Here is a 19,362-nt window from a genome sequence, read left to right as displayed (position 1 = left end):
CAATCGATCCAGCGGGGGTCAATTTATCGCGTCTAGTCTAGATGCGATAAGTTGACTGCCAAGCACTCTCCCATCAACTTCAGTACTCCACTGGAGCGAGAGGCGCAGGCGGAGTTGATTCTCCCCCTCCCCTCCCCAGTGTAGACCAGATCTAGGAGTGGTGTTCTGAGCACAGATCACTCATGTAAATGTTTGCAGGACCAAGCCCATAGATTGTTTTATAACATAGATTGCAAGGAGCCCATTTTGAAACTGGTGTCATTTTCATAATTAATTGACTCTAACACATTTAAAACAGGATGAAAGATATTTCATTATAAGATATACGTGATTCCAATAAATATAGCCTATTGAAAGTATTTGGATGTAACACATACCTTTTGGATATCTAGGCATCCTAATCAAGCGCCCAAAGTCTTCCAAATACATTCAGCAGGTATGTAATTCTCTACTCACTTTTCTTGTAGGGATTTAGCTTGGAACAAAATTGCAGTTATTCACCCCAACGCATTCTCCTCTTTACCATCCCTGATCAAACTGTGAGTATTTACTTATTTAAGTCATTTTTTTCATACTTTTTGTTGCTATGCACTATTTATAATTTGGGGGCCTGGTCAGCAGAAATTCTGGTTCTGCAGATTGTGACTCTATGCCTAATCCTTCTGGGCTATTGAACACTCTCTGGATTTTTGCTTTTTCACATCTCCCCCATTCACACAATCTTACAGGAAATAATTTCCACTCATGACTGTATATGAAAACTATGTAACCCTAATGATGCTGGGTGTTTGGAGCGTGTCGGTGTGCCCCACTTTTCTTTTTTTTAGTGTGCTAGCAGTTTTATCCCTTGTCGCTGAGACCAGCAGTGTTTCCAGTTATTTTTAGAATATTTGCAGCATCAGGAATAAGGAATTGGAATCACAGTTAAACAGGGCACTGTCTTATTAATTGTTCTAACTTTGTTTCAGCAATATTAATGTGATGCAAAAGTATGCTTTATTAGTAACTGTCACCGCTAATAGCATAGTGGTGTAAGCATCAGATGCCCAGTTTTGCAGTCCTCGCTCACAATTAGTTCCAGGTCTTCATTAACTTTCTCCTGCCTTCCCCTGCACCTGGAATACCTCTGTAAGGAGACTCCCTAGGGCAATGGGTCGCTGGGGAAGTGCTAGTAGTATGGCCACATTGGAGCCACACTGTCCAGGAGCCGAGATAAGGAGGGGCACTGGGGACAAAGTGCTTGCACCTCCGTGAGGCTGCCTCACGTGTTTTTCCCAGGATCCACTGCTTTTTCAGGCAATCCCCGCCATCTTTCTCTGTGAGTGGGAAAAGCTTCCTTTCCCAATGGAATGACTGAGAGGCAAATCTCTGGAAGGAGAATCCCACATATATCTCTTTCACCGGCAATTAAGGGTTTCCCATGCAGGAGAGAGTGAGCGAGGCCTGAGAAATGGATCAGGGATCCCGCTGAGTAATTTTAGCCAGTACATTGCCAAACAATCAGAGAGGCTTACAGAAAAATGTCTTTTAGCACAGTCAGATGGAGGTCCAATACTAGCAGAAGACTAGGAGTGAATTCCTGACCCTACTGAAGTCAATGAAAGTTTTGCCATTCACTTGACTAAGACCAGGATTTCACTTCCCGGTATTTAATTATGCTGCTGCTGGCATCTCCCATATTGCTAAACCTGTACCTAGTACTTCCATATGAGCCACTCATTTCCACTAACATTCCAGGAAGCAGCCACCTGGATAGTACCAATTCTGTGTATCCTTGAAAGCGGCGGCAGTTACATGAGCTTCTGACCCACCACTCTCCTTCCTGCCTGTTGATCAAATAAAAAACCAGGGACATTTGTGGGGGAAGGAATGAGGATGGTGGAGAAATGGGAAGAAAACGGAAGATCTGTGATGCAGTACCGTACAGGGCAGTCACACTCTCTTCTCTGACTTCAGCTCTTATCTCTCCCTACTTTCTTACCCAGGCCACTCACCCTTATTCACTCACACCCCCATTACTTCACTCACCCACAGTCAACTCTACCAACCCCAATCATCCCCCTTCAGTTCAGACTCCCTCTCTTCAAGGCCCCACAGTTTCTTCCTCTAACCCCACCTCCTCATCCCGGAAGCCCCCTTCCACCATCCTCTCACCTAACCCCACTCGGCTGAGAATCCCCCACATTCACATACTGTTCTACCCAACTTTCCCACAACTCAGACCTCCATCAGGTCTCTTCCCCCTCCCCCTCGCGCACCACTCTCTCAGAACTCCCCACTGTAGCTCTAAACCCGTCCCCCACCCACCTGACTTGCCTCAGACTCAACAGACATATACACCCCAGCTCCACAGAGACCACTCTCCATCTCACTTGTCTCAGAACCTAACCCATCCCACTTAGTGTCGCTCAAAACCCATCCCTATGTATTGCTAGATCTGGAGAAGCAGGGGCAGAGGCAGAAGGGACAGACTGTGGCTGGTATAGGTGCTGAAAGCCACAGAACTTGCCTCTGTGGGGATAACCTGAATTAGCTGTTGAAATCCCTACACTGTTGGGCTCCTTTCTGCAGCCTGAAGCCTTGCTGACAGCCACCTCCCCAGGCCAGCAGGTGTACTACAACCACTGAGTCCTCCAGCCACACCAAGAGCTCCCCCGTGGCACCAGCCGGTACTGCACCTTGCATAGCACTATCACATGGCTGTACTGCCCCGTGTCTATAGCATCACTGCCAGACAGCTTCTTTCATGTGACAATGGTAAATAATCACAGGTCCACTTTCTAACACAGAATAAGGTACTTTATTAGAAGAAAGAAAATAGTGTTCTTGCTAAAGCTCATACTCACTCTCTGCTTCATGTGGAGCGTCTGCCTAGAATCTCCTATGGCTTGGCTTGGTTTTAAAGAAAAAGTACATGTGTTCTCATAATCCCCAGTAACCAGCCAGTCCTTCTTAAAGGGGTTAAAAAAATGTTCCCTTTGGTTCTAGTTGGGAACGAGCTCTCACTTGGCAATGTACAGTTTCAGAGAACAGTCAATTCATTTTTAATTGATTACCTGTTCTCTAAAACTGGTGCCATGAGTGCACAGAGTCAGGTCTTGGTAATAATTAACCCACAGCAGGTACTACTGAGCAAAATGCTACCATGGTCTAGCCCCATATTCTGCTGGGAAAATGGGTGTATATTTGTGAAGAATGCTACAGATCTTCTCTGCTGACTGGGGGCCTTATTTAGTTTAATAATATTTGGTGAAGTTAAATTAATTTATTTAAAAAAACATTTTTAGTGCTGAAAAAAACCCATGTAAGCTGATTTTTATTTGCTATTATGCAGGGATCTGTCGTCCAACCTTTTGTCCTCTTTTCCTGTGACTGGGCTACATGGTTTAACTCATTTAAAATTAACAGGAAATCATGACCTACAAAGTTTGATATCATCTGAAAATTTTCCAGAACTCAAGTGAGTATGTCATTAAGACTAATAAACCACATTTGTGTTCATGTGCAATATAAGGTGTGTCACTGTGTAATGTACATTGCTTCATACTGGAAGGCTTTGATCTGCAGTATTAAAACTAAAACAAATATGATAAAAATATGATAGACTACTTTTATTATACTCACTTTTAACTGAAGAAACTACAATGGGCTTTGAAATATTAACCCCAGTAGCTGCTTAGTATGATCCACATCTGCTTCCTGGCGATACATTTCAAAAGCTGTTAAAATTATATTGCTAGCAGTTTAATGCTCGTCTTCCACTGACTGCAGTTACATAACTCCCATTAAATTTAATGGGAACTAAGTAGATACTGAGGAGAAAATATGCTTTTTAATGTACCAAAATACTTGACAATACTCATTTAAAGCAGCAATAAACAGTTTTCTCTCAGATCATTTGGTTAAATCTTAAAGTTCAAATAAGTAGTTTGTTGTTGTTATTACTCAGCCCCTTAATTCTGTAGAATGTTTTCGACTGGACATTGTGTGATATAGGAAGGAAGTGGTTTTTAGTGATTATTCACAGCTCTGGATGACCTTGGGTAAGTCACATACAACCTTTGAAGTTATTGGGAGTTTTGCCACTGACTTCATTTTGATTAGGATTGGGTCCTATCTCATTCTGTGCCTCAGTTTACCCATCTGTAGTAATTATTATATAGACAGGGATGTTGTAAGCCAATGGCCCAATCCTGTGAAAACTTACACACATGCTTAACTTTACTACCATGGGTACTCATATTTGGAACTATTCAATGAACTTAATAAACTTAACTTAATAAATGTAATCATGTGTGTAAGTATTGGCAGCATTGAGGCCTAATTGCTTCATGTTCAAGTTTTTTGACATCCTCAGATAAAAGGTGCTAAGTATAAATTTATTATTATTATTATTTTATACACCTGTAAATATTTGCAATACAGAGTCCCATTTCTTCTTTTATGAATGATTGAATAGCATGTATGTTGTTAGGTCATCACTATATTCATCCTCCAAAAATATTCATCCTACAGGAGGGGGACTATATCCTGGAAAGCAGGGACTCTGGAAAGGATTTAGGGGTCATAGTGGATGAGCAGATCAAAATGGGCTTCCAGCATGATGCTGTAGCAAAAAGGGCTAATGTGATCCTTAGAAATATATAAAGAAGAGAGTAGGAGTAAGGAGGTGATTTTACCTCTGTATACAGCATTGGTGAGACTGATACTGGAATTCTGTGTACAGTTCTGGTGTCCTTATTTTAAAAATTGTTTAAAAATTGAAGAGGAAGCAGAAGAGAAACACAAAAATGATCCAAGGGGTAGAGAAAATGCCTTACAGAGGAAGACTTAAAGAACTAAATCTCTTCATTTTATCAAAAAGAAAATGGATATGTGACTCAATTACAATATGTAAGTGAAGAAAATATGGAGTACTAAAAGGCTTTTTAATCTAAGGGAGAAAGGCATACCAAGAACCAATGGCTGGAAGCTGAAACCAGAGAAATTCAAATTTCAAATTAGGCTCAATTTTATCAATGAGGCCTGTTTAACTATTGGAATAAACTACCAAGAGAAATGATGGATTCCCCATCTCCTGAAGTCTTCAAATCAAGACTGGATGTCTTTGTGGAAGAGATGATTTAGTCAAAGACAGGTTATTAGGCTCAATGCAGGGATAACTGGGTGAAATTCTATGCCGTGGTCAGACTAGATGATCTAATCGTCCCTTGTGGCTGTAAAATCTGTGGAGGTCTAAAAAGATGCTGAGTGCTCTCAACACCCACTAGAGGGGGTCTGCATCTTGCAGGACTATTCTCAACTCAACAGAGGTGCTCAGCATCTTGCAGGGGCAGGCCCACAGTCTGGCTCCTGTTGGTGCTGTGTATGCACGTCTCTCCTTGTGTTTATTCTCTCTCTGTCTTTCTCCAGGTAGGGACCGGTAAGCCCTCTAAAATGATCGGACCAACTTCTGAAAAATATTTTAAATATAATAAAAGTATTAATTCAAAATTACCCTGTGATTATTATGAAAATGCAGCATATGCCATGACATGCCGGTATAAGAAAGAGGACATGGAATGTTCCTAGTGTAGCTGATTGCTGGACTGATGAAATCATAATTGTACTTAATTCTATTTTAAATATGGTTTTAGAAACGATGCACTCCTCCTAAATGAAAATCAAGTACTTTGCTGAAAATACAACTAAATTATCTATGAAAATTAAATAAATTGACAAGGAAGTGCCAAGTAATCCTTACATTTTTTGCAAAAACAGTGCCAAAAGGGTCTATTCTTCCTTCAAGGAACATATCTAACAAGAGTTAGGTGCATGCAGCCAGTAAAGAACAGAGGTGAAATGCTGGCTCCATTCAAATCCATTGGAGTTTTGCCATTGACTTCAGTGGGGCCAGGATTTCACCAGAGAACTTTAAAGTGACTATTCAAAGCACTGAACATGAACAGAGAACAAGCACAAAGTTTCCTGAATGGCGGTGTTAGACATCATTTGCAAAGCTAAGGACCAAATTCGTGGAAAGAGCTCCCAGCTCAGCTAAATGGCCCATTTGCTCACGAATACAGAGAAACATCTTGGGGCTGAGAGGTGGAATCCTTAGCTCCACTTCCAGTAATGGCACAACAATTATCACCTAGCCAAGTTCACTATAGCATGGAGAAAGAACAAACCTTGGTCACTTCTCCTTCCCTCTGTCGCTGTGGGGTTTGGTTCAGTGGTTTGGCATTACTGACAACTCACTGGCCATCTCCCCTGGACTACTCACAAATTACCATTCCCATTCACTGACCATCTCCCACCTTATAGTGTGAAAAGCTAGAATTCTCCCTGCAAGGACTCTCTGCTCCTTAAATCATTCACATAGAAGAAAGGAGGCTTACCATGGGCATGAACCCAGTAAGCAGAAGAGGCCCAGTATGTAAATTCTACCTAAAATTGTGAATTTTTAAGAGTCAAATATTTTATTTTGACAGTTAAAATCTACTCTTCACCCAGCTTTTTATCTGTTTAAAGTTAAACTGCCAGCAGCAGCTAAACCCTAAAGATGTAAAAGAGATTTATGTTCTCCAGCAAGTAGCAGTCAGTCATTCTGCCTTTAAAGTAAAAGGAATGGGTCCAGGTGTTTGTTTTGAAGCATAAAGCTGAATCTCTGGTGTGGTGTGATGTGGGTCAGTTCCAATTTTTATGTTAGTTTTGCATTTTTTAGTTATCTTTGAATTTTTTTAGACAGTTTTTGCAAGAAGGTTCATTAGAAGGTGATAAGAAAGAGGTTCCTTTGTGACCAGAAGAAGCTGATGTCTATCAGCTCAGGAGAAATTGATCCTGGCTGTGTTACAAACTATTTTTGGATTTACTAATTGACCGTCTGGCCATATACTTTCTAAATTGCTTAATGGACAGGATTTTCCAGACTAACATTTATTGGAAGAGGAAGATCTTCATTTTTTGAGATTATTTAATTTAAACCCATTGTAACTCTGGAAAATAGGGCCTTGTTTAGGTTTGTCAAAGGGATTCTGGGAGGACCTACAAAGGGCATGAGAAACAGAAGCCATGCCCTTTAAAGAGTGGTAACTGAGAAGGCTTGGGCACCTGTCCACATTATCTAGAAGCCATGAACCATTGCAGTGCTTGAGGCCCACATGTCTTCCCCCATGACTGGCCATCAGAGGGGCAGGAATCCGGCAACATCTGAAGACTTGTCACCACCAAGCATATAAAGGAAGTGTCCTAGTCAGCTATTGAGTCCATTACGATTAATCAGCGGAGCTGAGAAACCCACCTGCTCATCCTTTCGGTAACAGGCTCAACCTCTTCCAAAGCTGCACGAAGCCACAAGAATCCCAACAGCCATCTTGCAAAAGGATGGACTTTTTATTTTATGTATCTATTTTTTGTCAGCAGAGGGACACTTCTGGGCTGACTCAATAGACTTGCATTTTTTTTTAACCCTGTGGGTGACTGATTGTGAGTGAAAGAGCATGTGTGCATGCATGCTCCCAGGCATGAGCCCACGCAGAAGTATCTCTGGTTAAAACCCACAGAGTTTAGTTGAGGACAGCACCTAAGGAAGTCATTTCTGAAACATTTAATGACAGCCTTAACTGGATAATCTCACTTTTTTAAAAGATCACATACTTGGAAATTTCATGGGGTTGGGATTTTATGTTTAAGTCGTAGGAAATCATTATCTTCACATAAAGTTCTCAATTAAAACTTTATTATCCTGAACTTTATTGGAATGTTTTAAAATATCTTATGCAAATGTTTATATTGGGGACAGGCTTAAGGATTGCTATTGCTTCCACCTCACCATGGAAATCTGAACAAGTAGCTCATTAGTTGGCATTTAAATTGTAATTTAAACATTAGCTTTAGCTTTGGGTTTGGTTTGTCCCTCCCCGTTTGCCAAGCCTTTGGCTAGAGTGCAAGTTTAGCTCTGATTGGCATTAGGCCCTATGATTTGGGCTGATTGCTTTGTAAATGGCCACCTCCCCAGATTGCTATTTAGAGGTTGTATAGGAATTGTTTACTCTATTGAGTTTGATTAATCTGATAAGAAGATTTACCTGATAATTTGATATGAACCCATTTTATTTCCATTTGTGTTATGTTTAATTAGAGTAATTTTAGCAATGCGTTTTTTATTGTTTTTAGTTACTGTTAGGCACTAATTAACAGTTACAACTGGAAAACTGTGTTGATCAAATATTTATTTATCAGAGGTAACAGTGTAATTAGCAAAGATAATCCATCTACTTGTGGGCCATACAGTATAAGAACCTACAGTTTTTCTCAACCCCTTTCAGAATTTGCCCTATAATGTCCAAACAAAATAGAATTCAAAATGTACAAGAGACCTGGAATTTGTTTAACAGTAAAAAGAATGAAAAACCCATTGACTAAAACCTGGTTAAGTGTCAGGAATACCAGTGCTCTGAAAGGTGTTAAGGATGCCAGTGCCCCTTGACAGATGTACACATGATAATTGAGGTAGCAAAACAGTTTCCATTGTAACGACCTATTTTCACATGTTCTTAACTTTCCAAATCATTAACCATTCAGTTTAGAATTCTCCATTCCTGGTCTCCGCTCAGAGATGAACCCCCTTCATTTTACAGTGGAGATGGGAGAAGTTTGAATCTGGATCCAAAATTCAGTCTCTTAACTTCCCGCAAATTTGTGGGGGTTCTGCACTGAGATATGAGTTTTGCCTGTTATGCAGGTAGGATTCAGCTAGGATATTTGGATCTCTTTCTAAAAGAAAAAACTAAGAAAATTACATGGAGAAAACTCAGTGAGTTAAAACAGTTAAAATTACTGAAAGTCAGAAAATTAAAATATGGTTCTGACAGCAACATTCACTCAACTGCACTGAACGTCTGTTCCTGCTTTATTAAATCTACAGCTTAATATATTATTAAATATGTTGTAAAATCTCCATAACAAAATATATAGAATGTGTGCAATGTGTCTGAATTAAATTTGGTCTTGGAACCATTTGCATTTTCTAATTTTTTGTAAATTTAACTGTGCATCCCAAACTCTGCATTAACAAGGTTTTTTTCAAAAATGTGTGGCTATTTTCACTTTCAGTTAGTTATTTAATTGGAGTTCATTTTTCTCTATATTAACATAGTGATGAGGTATAATATATTAAGTACTGTAACAAGTGTAACTGCATATTTTGTTTGTTAATGTGCAGGATCATAGAAATGCCTTATGCTTACCAGTGCTGTGCATTTGGAACTTGTGAAAGCCACTACAAAATCTCCAGCCAGTGGAACAAAGATGAGAACAGCAGTGCTGATGATTTTCATAAGAAAGATTCTGGAATGTTACACATTCAAGGTAAGTAGCTTAATGTCACTCTTTGGCTTTGGAACCTACTTTATGGCCCAGGACACCCTCCTTATATCGATGAGAATTTTGTCCCCCCCTTTTCGCCAAGCCTTTGGCTAGAGTGCAAGTTTAGCTCTGATTGGCATTAGGCCCTATGATTTGGGGTGATCGCTTTGTAAAGGTCCACCTCCCCAGATTGCTATTTAGAGGTTGTATAGGAATTGTTTGCTCTATTGAGTTTTATGGTAGTGAGATGTAGCTTTCAAAGTCTAAACAAGAGTTTATTTATAATATCCTTTTAAAGGGACTTTTTCAAGATGGATCCTCACACTGGAGGCAAAAATCATCCTCTTAATTCAGAGTGGGTGACATGGTGCTGGTCTGTCATCCTACACAATAGATAACCTCCATTTGCAAAGAAAGATAGTTCAGAGCTGGACTGTCACAAGTTGCTGCTGATCTTAACAGTAGCACCATGTGTTCTGGGCTAGCAAGCGCTGCTCGTAGCAGCGGTACAAGCTTGGGAGTGGGATAGGGTTGCCATTGCCAACTTTCTAATTGCACAAAACCAAAAGCCCTTGCCCCGCTTCCTGCCCCGCCCCACCTCTGCCCTGCCCCTTCTGAGGCCCTGCCCCCATTCACTCGATCTCCCCTCCCTCTGTCACTCGCTCTCCCCCACCCTCACTCCCTCATTTTCACTGGGCTGAGGCAAGGGTTTGGGGTGTGGGAGGAGCTGAGGGCTCCGCCTGGGGGTGCGGACTCCTGGGTGGGGCCAGAAATGAAGGGTTCAAGAGTGTGGGAGGGGGCACTTGGGGCAGGGGCAGCACGCAGAGCCCCCCTGGCCGCCCCTGCACCTAAGAGCTGGGGAGGGGGATGACGACACATGCCGGCCGCTTCTGGGTGCCGTGCGGAGCCAGGTAGAGAGCCTGTCAGACTTTTAACGGCCCGGTCAGCAGTGCTGACCAGAGCCACCAGGGCTCCTTTGCGACCGGGCATTCCGGTCGAAAATTGGACACCTGGCAACCCTAGAGTGGGATAGAAGACACATAGCCCATTGGGATTGTAAAATCTGGTGAGCTACATGGCATGAAAGCCTGTGGCTTCTCCTAGCTCTCCCTAGGTGCCAGGGAGAGATTCTGACCTCCAGTGGCTGGAGGGGTTAGAGACTCACAGTACCCTCTTCTCCTGCAGCACTGGGTTTGTTACTGCAGAGACACATGTGCACATTACACCCTCCTGCTGATGTCCATCCCATCTCTATTCTTGTGAGCCAGCAAAAGGCTCAAATCTAACAAGATCTTTTTTCATCAAAGGCCCAGGGATTAGGGCCAGCAGGAACTGAAACTGACAAGAATGGAGCCAGAAGCTGGCACAATGTGGACACATGTTGGGGTGATCACAACATCCAGGGTTATTTGTCGGTGAATTGGCACAACTCTCGAGCTGATATTTAACACTCTTCCAGGCAATCCTCATAGTGCAAATTAGGTAATTAGGGGGATGCCTTTTTAACTGTAATTATTTTCAAAGAAGTGGTGATTTGATCTATCCACCCCAAGTAATACAAAATCAAATGGGACCAGTGTCTACTATTGCTTGGAAATTTGCAGGCACAGAGAGAGCAAGACCAGGCCTTAAAGTAACTTATCACAGCCATTTCCCTATATTCACACTAAGGAACTTAGTCTCAGTCTAAAGTGTCAGGGATTTTCTCCCACAGATGAACGTGACTTTGAGGATTTTCTGCTTGACTTTGAAGAAGATTTGAAAGTCCATCATTTGGTGCAATGCTCACCCTCTCCAGGTATGGAACTGCCAGGCAAATAAGAGACCTGACAAAGTTTCCCTTGATGTCTGAAACAAAGAACTGCTAAGCTGTCCCTAGAAGTAACTTCTGATCCATTTCAATGAAATTGCACCATATTTTGCAGTAATTTTGGTGGGACCGAATTGTATTAGCCCACAATATAAGATTGAAGCCCATGAAACTGTTTAACTACAATAACAGTGTATCTCTACTATACGTTGGCTTCTGTGACTGCTAAACCAAGAATTTCTCTTTGTATCCTTAAATAGGTCTTATCCCTCCCTTTGGCATAACAGATCTGTGATCTCACTGAAACAAAGAACTGCTAAGCTGTCCCTAGAAGTAACTTCTGATCCATTTCAATGAAATTGCACCATATTTTGCAGTAATTTTGGTGGGACCGAATTGTATTAGCCCACAATATAAGATTGAAGCCCATGAAACTGTTTAACTACAATAACAGTGTATCTCTAAAAGAAAAGGAGTACTTGTGGCACCGTAGAGACTAACCAATTTATTTGAGCATGAGCTTTCGTGAGCTACAGCTCACTCATGCTCAAATAAATTGGTTAGTCTCTAAGGTGCCACAAGTACTCCTTTTCTTTTTGCGAATACAGACTAACACGGCTGTTACTCTGAAAAGTGTATCTCTACTATACATTGGCTTCTGTGACTGCTAAACCAAGAATTTCTCTTTGTATCTTTAGATAGGTCTTATCCCTCCCTTTGGCATAACAGATCTGTGATCTCAAGTCATTAGTTTCTCTGTCCATCAAGAAAAAGATGATGATAGACCAGATTCTGTGCTTAGGCACTCTAGTGTAAATCTGGAATAATTCCGTTGAAGCCAGTTGAGTGACTCCAGTTTTACACTACTGTAATAGTGCAGTTTGGTCTAATGTCTGGGTCAGAGGCAAATATCACTTATATTGCCCTGAACAGACATTCTCTACCAAATGATTCCTCAATATTAGCATTGCCTCTCTAGAACAGTGTTTCCCAACCTGAGGTGTTGTAGATGGGAGAAGTGGAAACAGAAAAAAATTGTATGATGCCACTTCCCCTAAATGCTTCCTTTGCTACAAGGAAAGCAGCAGGTGTCTCCTGGAAAGTCTCTCCCTGCTCCAGTGCCAGCCCCCCAATGTATCTGGCCATGGACATAGCTTCCCTGTACATGAGAGGCCCATGTACCACCCCAGGCTTATCTTCTCTCAGAGCCTAGCTACTCTCAGAACACCCAGCTCAGGGAAGAGAGAGAGAGAATGGATATTAAAAAGGGACAGAGAGGTACCTGTTCTGGGTCATGACGGACTGAGGAGACAGGAAATGCCCATCCTCCAGTCTTTCTGGGAAGCACCAACAAAAGAAGGTTGGAAGCCACTGCATAGCAGTGGGTGCTGGAGAAGGTGCATATTTCTTCTCCCTGTGGTTAGAAGAGACATGAAAATTAGGCAGGGTTTCAAATGTTGCAAATTAATCCTTCACTCTCACATATTTCCTCTTCCCATTTCTCTTTCTTGTCCTTGCAGGCCCCTTCAAACCATGTGACCATCTGTTTGGTAGTTGGCTAATCAGAATTGGAGTGTGGACCATAGTAGGTTTGGCATTTATTTGCAATGCACTGTTAACTGCAACAGTCTTCAGATCTCCCTTGTATATTTCCTCTATAAAACTTTTAATTGGACTGATAGCCATTGTAAACATGCTAATGGGTCTGTCCAGTGGTGTATTGGCCAGCATGGATGCATTAACCTTTGGCAGCTTTGCTCAATATGGTGCTTGGTGGGAAAGTGGAGTTGGTTGCCAAGTCACTGGCCTTCTGTCCATTTTTGCTTCAGAGACTTCCATTTTCCTCCTTACCCTGGCAGCACTCGAACGTGGGTTCTCCGTAAAGTATGCTACAAAGTTTGAAACAAAATCCTCTCTTGCTAGTGTGAAAATAGCCATTTTCTTTTGCTTTATGTTGGCACTGATAATTGCAGTGGTACCACTTCTCAGTGAGAGTCAATATGGGGTGTCTCCGCTCTGTTTACCTTTGCCATTTGGGGAACCCAGCTCGATGGGCTTCATGGTAGCACTGGTCTTGTTAAACTCTCTGTGCTTTCTGGTAATGACTGTTGCCTATACAAAACTGTACTGTAGTTTGGAGAAGGGAGAACTAGACAATATTTGGGACTGTTCTATGATCAAGCACATAGCATTATTACTTTTTACTAATTGCATTCTTTATTGCCCTGTGGCCTTTTTATCTTTTTCCTCTTTACTAAACCTCACTTTTATTAGCCCAGAAGTGATTAAATCAATACTTCTAGTGATTGTCCCACTGCCCGCATGTCTAAACCCACTTCTTTATATCCTTTTCAATCCACATTTTAAGGAAGATCTGGGAAGTCTCAGAAAGCAAACTTTGTTATGGAGCAGATCAAAACATACAAGTCTGATCTCTGTTAATTCAGAAGATGTAGAGAAACAGTCCTGTGACTCAACACAAGCCCTGGTAACCTTTGCAAGTGCCAGCATATCATATGACGTGCCTACCAGCAACTCACTAATGCCATCATCTTATCAAACGACAGAAAGCTGTAATCTTTCATCAGTAGCATTCGTTCCATGTCACTAGTTTCAGGGGCAAAAACAAAAGTATGTGTGTTTACACATTTTTCAAGCCCAAATGTAAGAGTGGGTGTGTGTACACGTGCTGAAGGGTGGTGTCAAAGGTGCTCTTGATTACAGTTGCATGCAACTAAACAAACCAGTTAATAACAAAGAAAACAAGCAGCAGGCTGAAATCCTAACACATGAATCTTGTCAGCCTGCTTAGGAAATCTCAAAACCAATCTTGTTTGGGATGAAGAGGAAGCCTGAAAGCTGCTAGCATGTATACAGTTGGTTCGGTTTTTCTCTTAGAAAGATGCCAGTCAGAAAAGGCATCTGACAGTCAAGAGCAAAAATAATATATTGAAGAGGTGAATTTTCTTGGAGGCATTGCCATTGTTTTAATTAACTGAGCGTGTTGAGGTACAGAATTTAAAATGTTAGGAACAGATTGCTCCCCAGATGGGGTAGGTCAAGTTCCCTCAGTGCTTTTTTAATAATATGATTGTTTTTTAAAAATACCTGTCTATGGCTTTGATTCAGCAAGATATTTAAGCATGTGCCTGACTTCAAGCACATGAGCAATCCCATTGAAGTCCAACAAAGTTTATGGAAAATAGATATTGTCAAAGTAACTTGATATCATTTTTGATGAGTTTGCAAGTTTGGTTGATAAAGATAATAGTGTTGATGTAATATACTTACTCTTGTAAGGCATTTGACTTGGTACTACACAACATTTTGATTATGAAACTAGAACCTTAAAAAATATCTATGGCCAAAAGGGTAATGCAATCCTTGGATGTATAAGTAAGAGAGTATCAAGTAGGAGTAGAGAGGTTATCTTACCTCTGTATTTGGCACTGATGTGACCAGTACTGGAATACTGTGTCCAGTTCAAAAAGGGTGTTGAAAATTTACCAAGGGTTGTGGTGGATTCTCCATCAATGGAAATCATTAAATTAAGATTGGATGATTTTCTACAAGAGATGGTTGAGTTCAATTACAATTATTGGACTTGAAGGAGGAATTAATTCAGGAGGTTTTGTGGCCTGTGCTACAGAGGAGGTCAGACTAGATGATCACAATGGTCCCTTCTGATCTTAAGTTCTATGAATCTATGAATCCCTTGCTGAATCAAGGCCTATGAAGTTGTGTATCTCAGAACCATCACAATTAGAGAGGAAAGCCCCCTGGTACTTTGCCCTTTCTATTTTAAAGGGTTCCAGGCAATGGCTCCCATTGTTTCCTTCTGACACTAGCACTTACCTTGACTAAACTATATTTGGGAGTTCTTTCAATCTCATTTTCTCATAGATGTCACCTTTCCTTTCATGAGCTGATCAAATAGCAATGTCCTATGCATGGATTCAGATTTTGTTTTATTTTTTAAAAAATGTTCCCTGAGCAACAACGTTTAATGGTCCAGTACCTGCTTCTTAGTTTAAAGGCCACTCCACTCTCCAGGTGGATAAAACTGCATTTGGACAACAATACCTAGCTTAGCTGAGCCCAAATAATTAAGATGATCTATTACAGATGGTCTCTGATTTTCATATGTTACATATGTAACTTCCTGGCACCCGAAGGATAGATTTTCATGATGAAAATCTGTTGCAAGCTGTGGACACACCGAGAAATGCCAGTGTGAATGAAGAAAAAATATTGTTTAGTTTTGAAGCTACAGATGGCATCAGCTGACTTTGGCGGACATGTGCATCCTGGGAAAAAATGAACAAATGCAGAAATTATGTCTGGTAAAGCTGGCTGCATGGTTATCTTAACCCTCTATCTCTTGGGGCTTTCGAAGCAGCACAGTATACAGCTGGAGGATGATTCCCGAAACCACTTTGGATTAAACGGAGTATCAGTCAACCACTGCACAATACTTATTATCATGTTTATTTAGCTTTATTTTAACTGGGGTCCATCTGTGCTGCACTGTTTAATGTCGGTGAAATTTCTCCTTGGTTTGCAATGTTTAAAAAGTTGGTAAAATGATTTGAGAAGCAAAATAATGTTATAAGTCTAAAGAATAGTTAAAGAAAGTTACTTTTATCAGAACTTTCATAGCTTGCAGAAAGTCCAAAACAAAAGGCTACTATGGGTCTTTTATTTTTATAAGCGATTTTTGAAATATTTTGATCAGATATTTTAACTTGAAATTGTTAAAATTCGTTTGTTTGGTTTTTTTAAATTGTAAATATAGAACTGTATTTATTGCTACAATAAAATACAACCACACTAAAGGGCATGAGAAAAAGCCATGTACAGTTTCATACTGATATTTGCTATATTTTCTATTGTCTGCTCATATATTTTACTAAATTCACCATCTGTATATATTATATGTAAATGTGTAGCGATTGTAAATAGATTATGTACTTTCTTTTCTATCGGTTGTTCCAATATATGTAATTTGTAATAAAATTTGTGACTAAACAGAAAAAGGCATTTCATCAGGGTCTAGTTCACCAGAATAAGATCTCTGAGGTATGTCTACACTGCAATAAAACTCCCGTAGCTGGCCTATGTCAACTGTCTCAGGCTTGTGGGGCTCGGGCTATAAAACTGCAGCGTAGACATACCCTGAGGTTCTAACCAGAGCTTACATTTTAGGTGATTTCTATCCTGTTAGGGGTCCAGGAGAGCACCACAAATCTAGAATAGTATTTTATTTCAACACAGACCAAGCCTCTTTACCTAATATTCTCCCTTATCTATCAGTCTGAAGCCAGGAATCTTTTACCCTGACTATCTTGTATCTACATTCTCTTCTCTATTTTGCATGGGACAGCTCAAAGCTATTCTGTACCCCACACACACACACCCCACCCCACCCCACATTTCAATAACAAAACATAGGTTTGAGCAGCCCAGGTTACACTGCTGGTTAAAGCCCGGATGACTGAATAAGAGGGAGACAGTGGCAGGGAATCATAGCCCAGTATAGAGAGCAAGTCTGAATTCATTGTCAGGCTGATTGAGGAGGACCCCAGAAGACGTGCCAGCACTGGGACACACACTAGTGATTAGGAACAGTGCTGGGTGATTATCAATTATTATTATTATTATTATTATTGGCAAATAATTTAGCTGCCCAAAACTTCAGTTTCAGTCAACCCAAAACTTCAAGTTTTGGCCGAACTGAAAAATGAAAACATTTCAGCAATGTCAAAAAGAAAAATTTTGTTTTATTCTTATTTCAGGCATTTGTCAAAAGCCAAGGAGGATTCACAAAATGGCTGGGGAGGAAAGGAAGTGGCAGAAACTTCTTTTACAACCTTTAGCCCAGTGGGTCAGGCACTCACCCAGGATGTGGGAGACCCAGGTTCAATTGCCCTCTCTGCCTGATCTGACACAAAGGTTCTCCTGCCTTTCAGGAGAGAGCCCTAACCACTGAGCAATGGGATAGTCTGATATGAAGGGCGGGAGCTTCCACAGTCTCTCCTGTTCCACTTTGTATAAATAAGCAGTGAGACAGGGAGTTGAACTTGTGTCACCCACATCCTGGGTGAGTGCCCTAACTACCAGACTGTAGAGTCTTCCTTCTTCTCTCCCGTGCCTCAACGACTGTTCATTCTCATGACAGTGGCAATTCAATCAGTTTCAATTTATCTTGACTCAACTTTTTTTTCAATTTTTCGGTTCACCAAAAATTTGGAAAAAGCTTTTCAGTTCAACTCCAAACGATTTTTTTTCAGACCTGCAGGCAGACGTAAAAAAGTACATTTTACAGTATTCACCAAGCTCTAACTAGGAACCACTGCACAAAATAGTTGTGCGCACTTGGCTTCTCAGGTGTATTGATGTTGGGCTGAATAAAAGTGGAATACAGGCAGCAAGAAGAGACATTTACAAGGAGAAGGACAGAAAAGCGAAAAGAGGACAGACTAGAAGGAATAGAAGACGGCAACGTATCAGAAGAGACATAACACTGAGTAAGAGAATTAGGGAGCTTGAGAATATTCTGGCAGGCACTTGGCCCATGTGCGAGGCAGCTACAAAATCAGATTTTAGAATTGCAGGTGCTAGGCATAAATGACAGAAAAATTGAAAAGCAACTCTAGTGTTGGTAATATCAGCGAGTTCGGCCAGGAAAGTTCACAAAGAAATGAAGCTTGAGGAGGGATTTGAAGGCAGAGAGTCAGGTTGTGTGGGGGACAGGATCAGGAAGGAGGGGGCACAAGAAAAAGGTAGAATTCTTTTTGGGAGATGAAAACCCGAGGCATGACAAAGTGGATTGAGGTGGCAGAACTCAGGGCATAAATCAAGGAGGAGGGGACTTCAAGGGACAAGAAGTAGATGGAAGCAGAGTTGTGCAGAGTATGAAGGTGAAGCTGGGGTGACCAGATAGCAAGTGTAAAAAATGGAGATGGGATGGGGGAGTAATAGGCACCCATATAAGACAAAGCCCTGAATATCAGGACTGTCCTTATACAGTCGGGTCATCTGGTCACCCTAGGTGCGGCTGAGGTGTTTGAATTTGATGTAGGAGATTGGAAGGCAACGTAGTGATTTAGGAAGGGGATGAAAACGGTCAGCTCAGCAAGTAAGGAAGAAAGTTTTAGCTCCGTCATGTTGAGGGGGATCGATGTGAGAATCATGGAAGCTAAAAAAGAGGGAGAGGTTGCAATAGTTGAAGTTGGATGTACGAATGCATAGGTCACAATTTAGCTGTTGGGACGGAAAAGAAAGGATGGATTTTGGAGATGTTACAGAGGGAAAACAGATGAGGATTGGATGAAAGTGTGGGAGAGGAGGAAAAGAAAAAGGAGCCAAAAATGACTCCAAGGTTTTTTTCCAGGTTTAACTGGGAGGATGGGGGTGGTATTATTTCTGCTTTTGTTGTACTACCACTTAGGGGTTCCAGTCAGGGATCAGAGCCTCATTGTGCTAGGCACTGTGCACACATGTAACAAAAAGATGGCCTGTGCCCTGAAGAGTTCACAATCCAAGTATGCTGAAATTATCAGTGATAGCAAAGGAAGGGTATTATAGGGAGGAACTGCAGTTTTATCACATTATTATTAATCATTTATACAGTGGTAGCCCCTACAGGCCTCCCCCAATTCTTGCCCCAATGTGATAGACACTGTATTAAGTTTGAGTTGGTGGGTGGACACCCAGGCAGAGTTGAGAGAAAGCTACAGATGTGTGATTGAACAAGGAGAGTGGGCGGTTAGCACAGTGATGGAAAGGAAAGCCAGCAGAGAGGATGTAGTCAGCCATGGGAAAGGAGAAGAGGGACAAGGACTGAGTCTAAAGGACATTGATAGAGAGAGAAAATAATGGGGAGGAGAAGCCCCAAGAAAGAAGTTGCATGAAAAGTACCGTGGGATTCAATATGGAAACCCAAACACAGGACTCACAAGGCAGTCATAGCTCTTACCGAGGCCGAGTCTGGATATCAAGTTGTGTTGCAGCCCGCTCTGATCTGGAGCTCTGGTTGCATTTTTGTTCCTGCTGCCCTGCTAGTACCTTTCCATCCAGACTTCTGCAACCAAGTAGCCTGCATGTAGTATCCTATGAAACAGCCATTAACCACATATAAGTTCTAAATATTATAACCACCCACTATCCCTCTTTTGTTTTTGGACATTCAGCTTTACAATATT

General features: G+C 41.3%; 1 protein-coding gene across 1 annotated transcript in view; it reads left to right on the top strand.

The window, feature by feature from the left end:
* The window catches only part of LGR5 (leucine rich repeat containing G protein-coupled receptor 5), a 124,817-nt gene extending 111,048 nt beyond the window's left edge, over positions 1-13,769 (top strand). The window contains exons 14-18 of the mRNA XM_077807740.1: positions 468-539; positions 3,335-3,460; positions 9,206-9,351; positions 11,063-11,146; positions 12,679-13,769. Of these exons, the coding sequence (XP_077663866.1) occupies positions 468-539; positions 3,335-3,460; positions 9,206-9,351; positions 11,063-11,146; positions 12,679-13,769 (1,519 nt within the window). The remainder of the gene's footprint in view (positions 1-467; positions 540-3,334; positions 3,461-9,205; positions 9,352-11,062; positions 11,147-12,678) is intronic.
* The last annotated feature ends 5,593 nt before the right edge of the window (positions 13,770-19,362 follow it).

Source organism: Eretmochelys imbricata, chromosome 1 (genome assembly GCF_965152235.1).
Source record: "Eretmochelys imbricata isolate rEreImb1 chromosome 1, rEreImb1.hap1, whole genome shotgun sequence".
NCBI lineage: Eukaryota > Metazoa > Chordata > Testudines > Cheloniidae > Eretmochelys > Eretmochelys imbricata.
The sequence above is the reverse complement of the archived record's forward strand: the minus strand, read 5'-3'. Positions and strand labels throughout refer to the sequence as shown.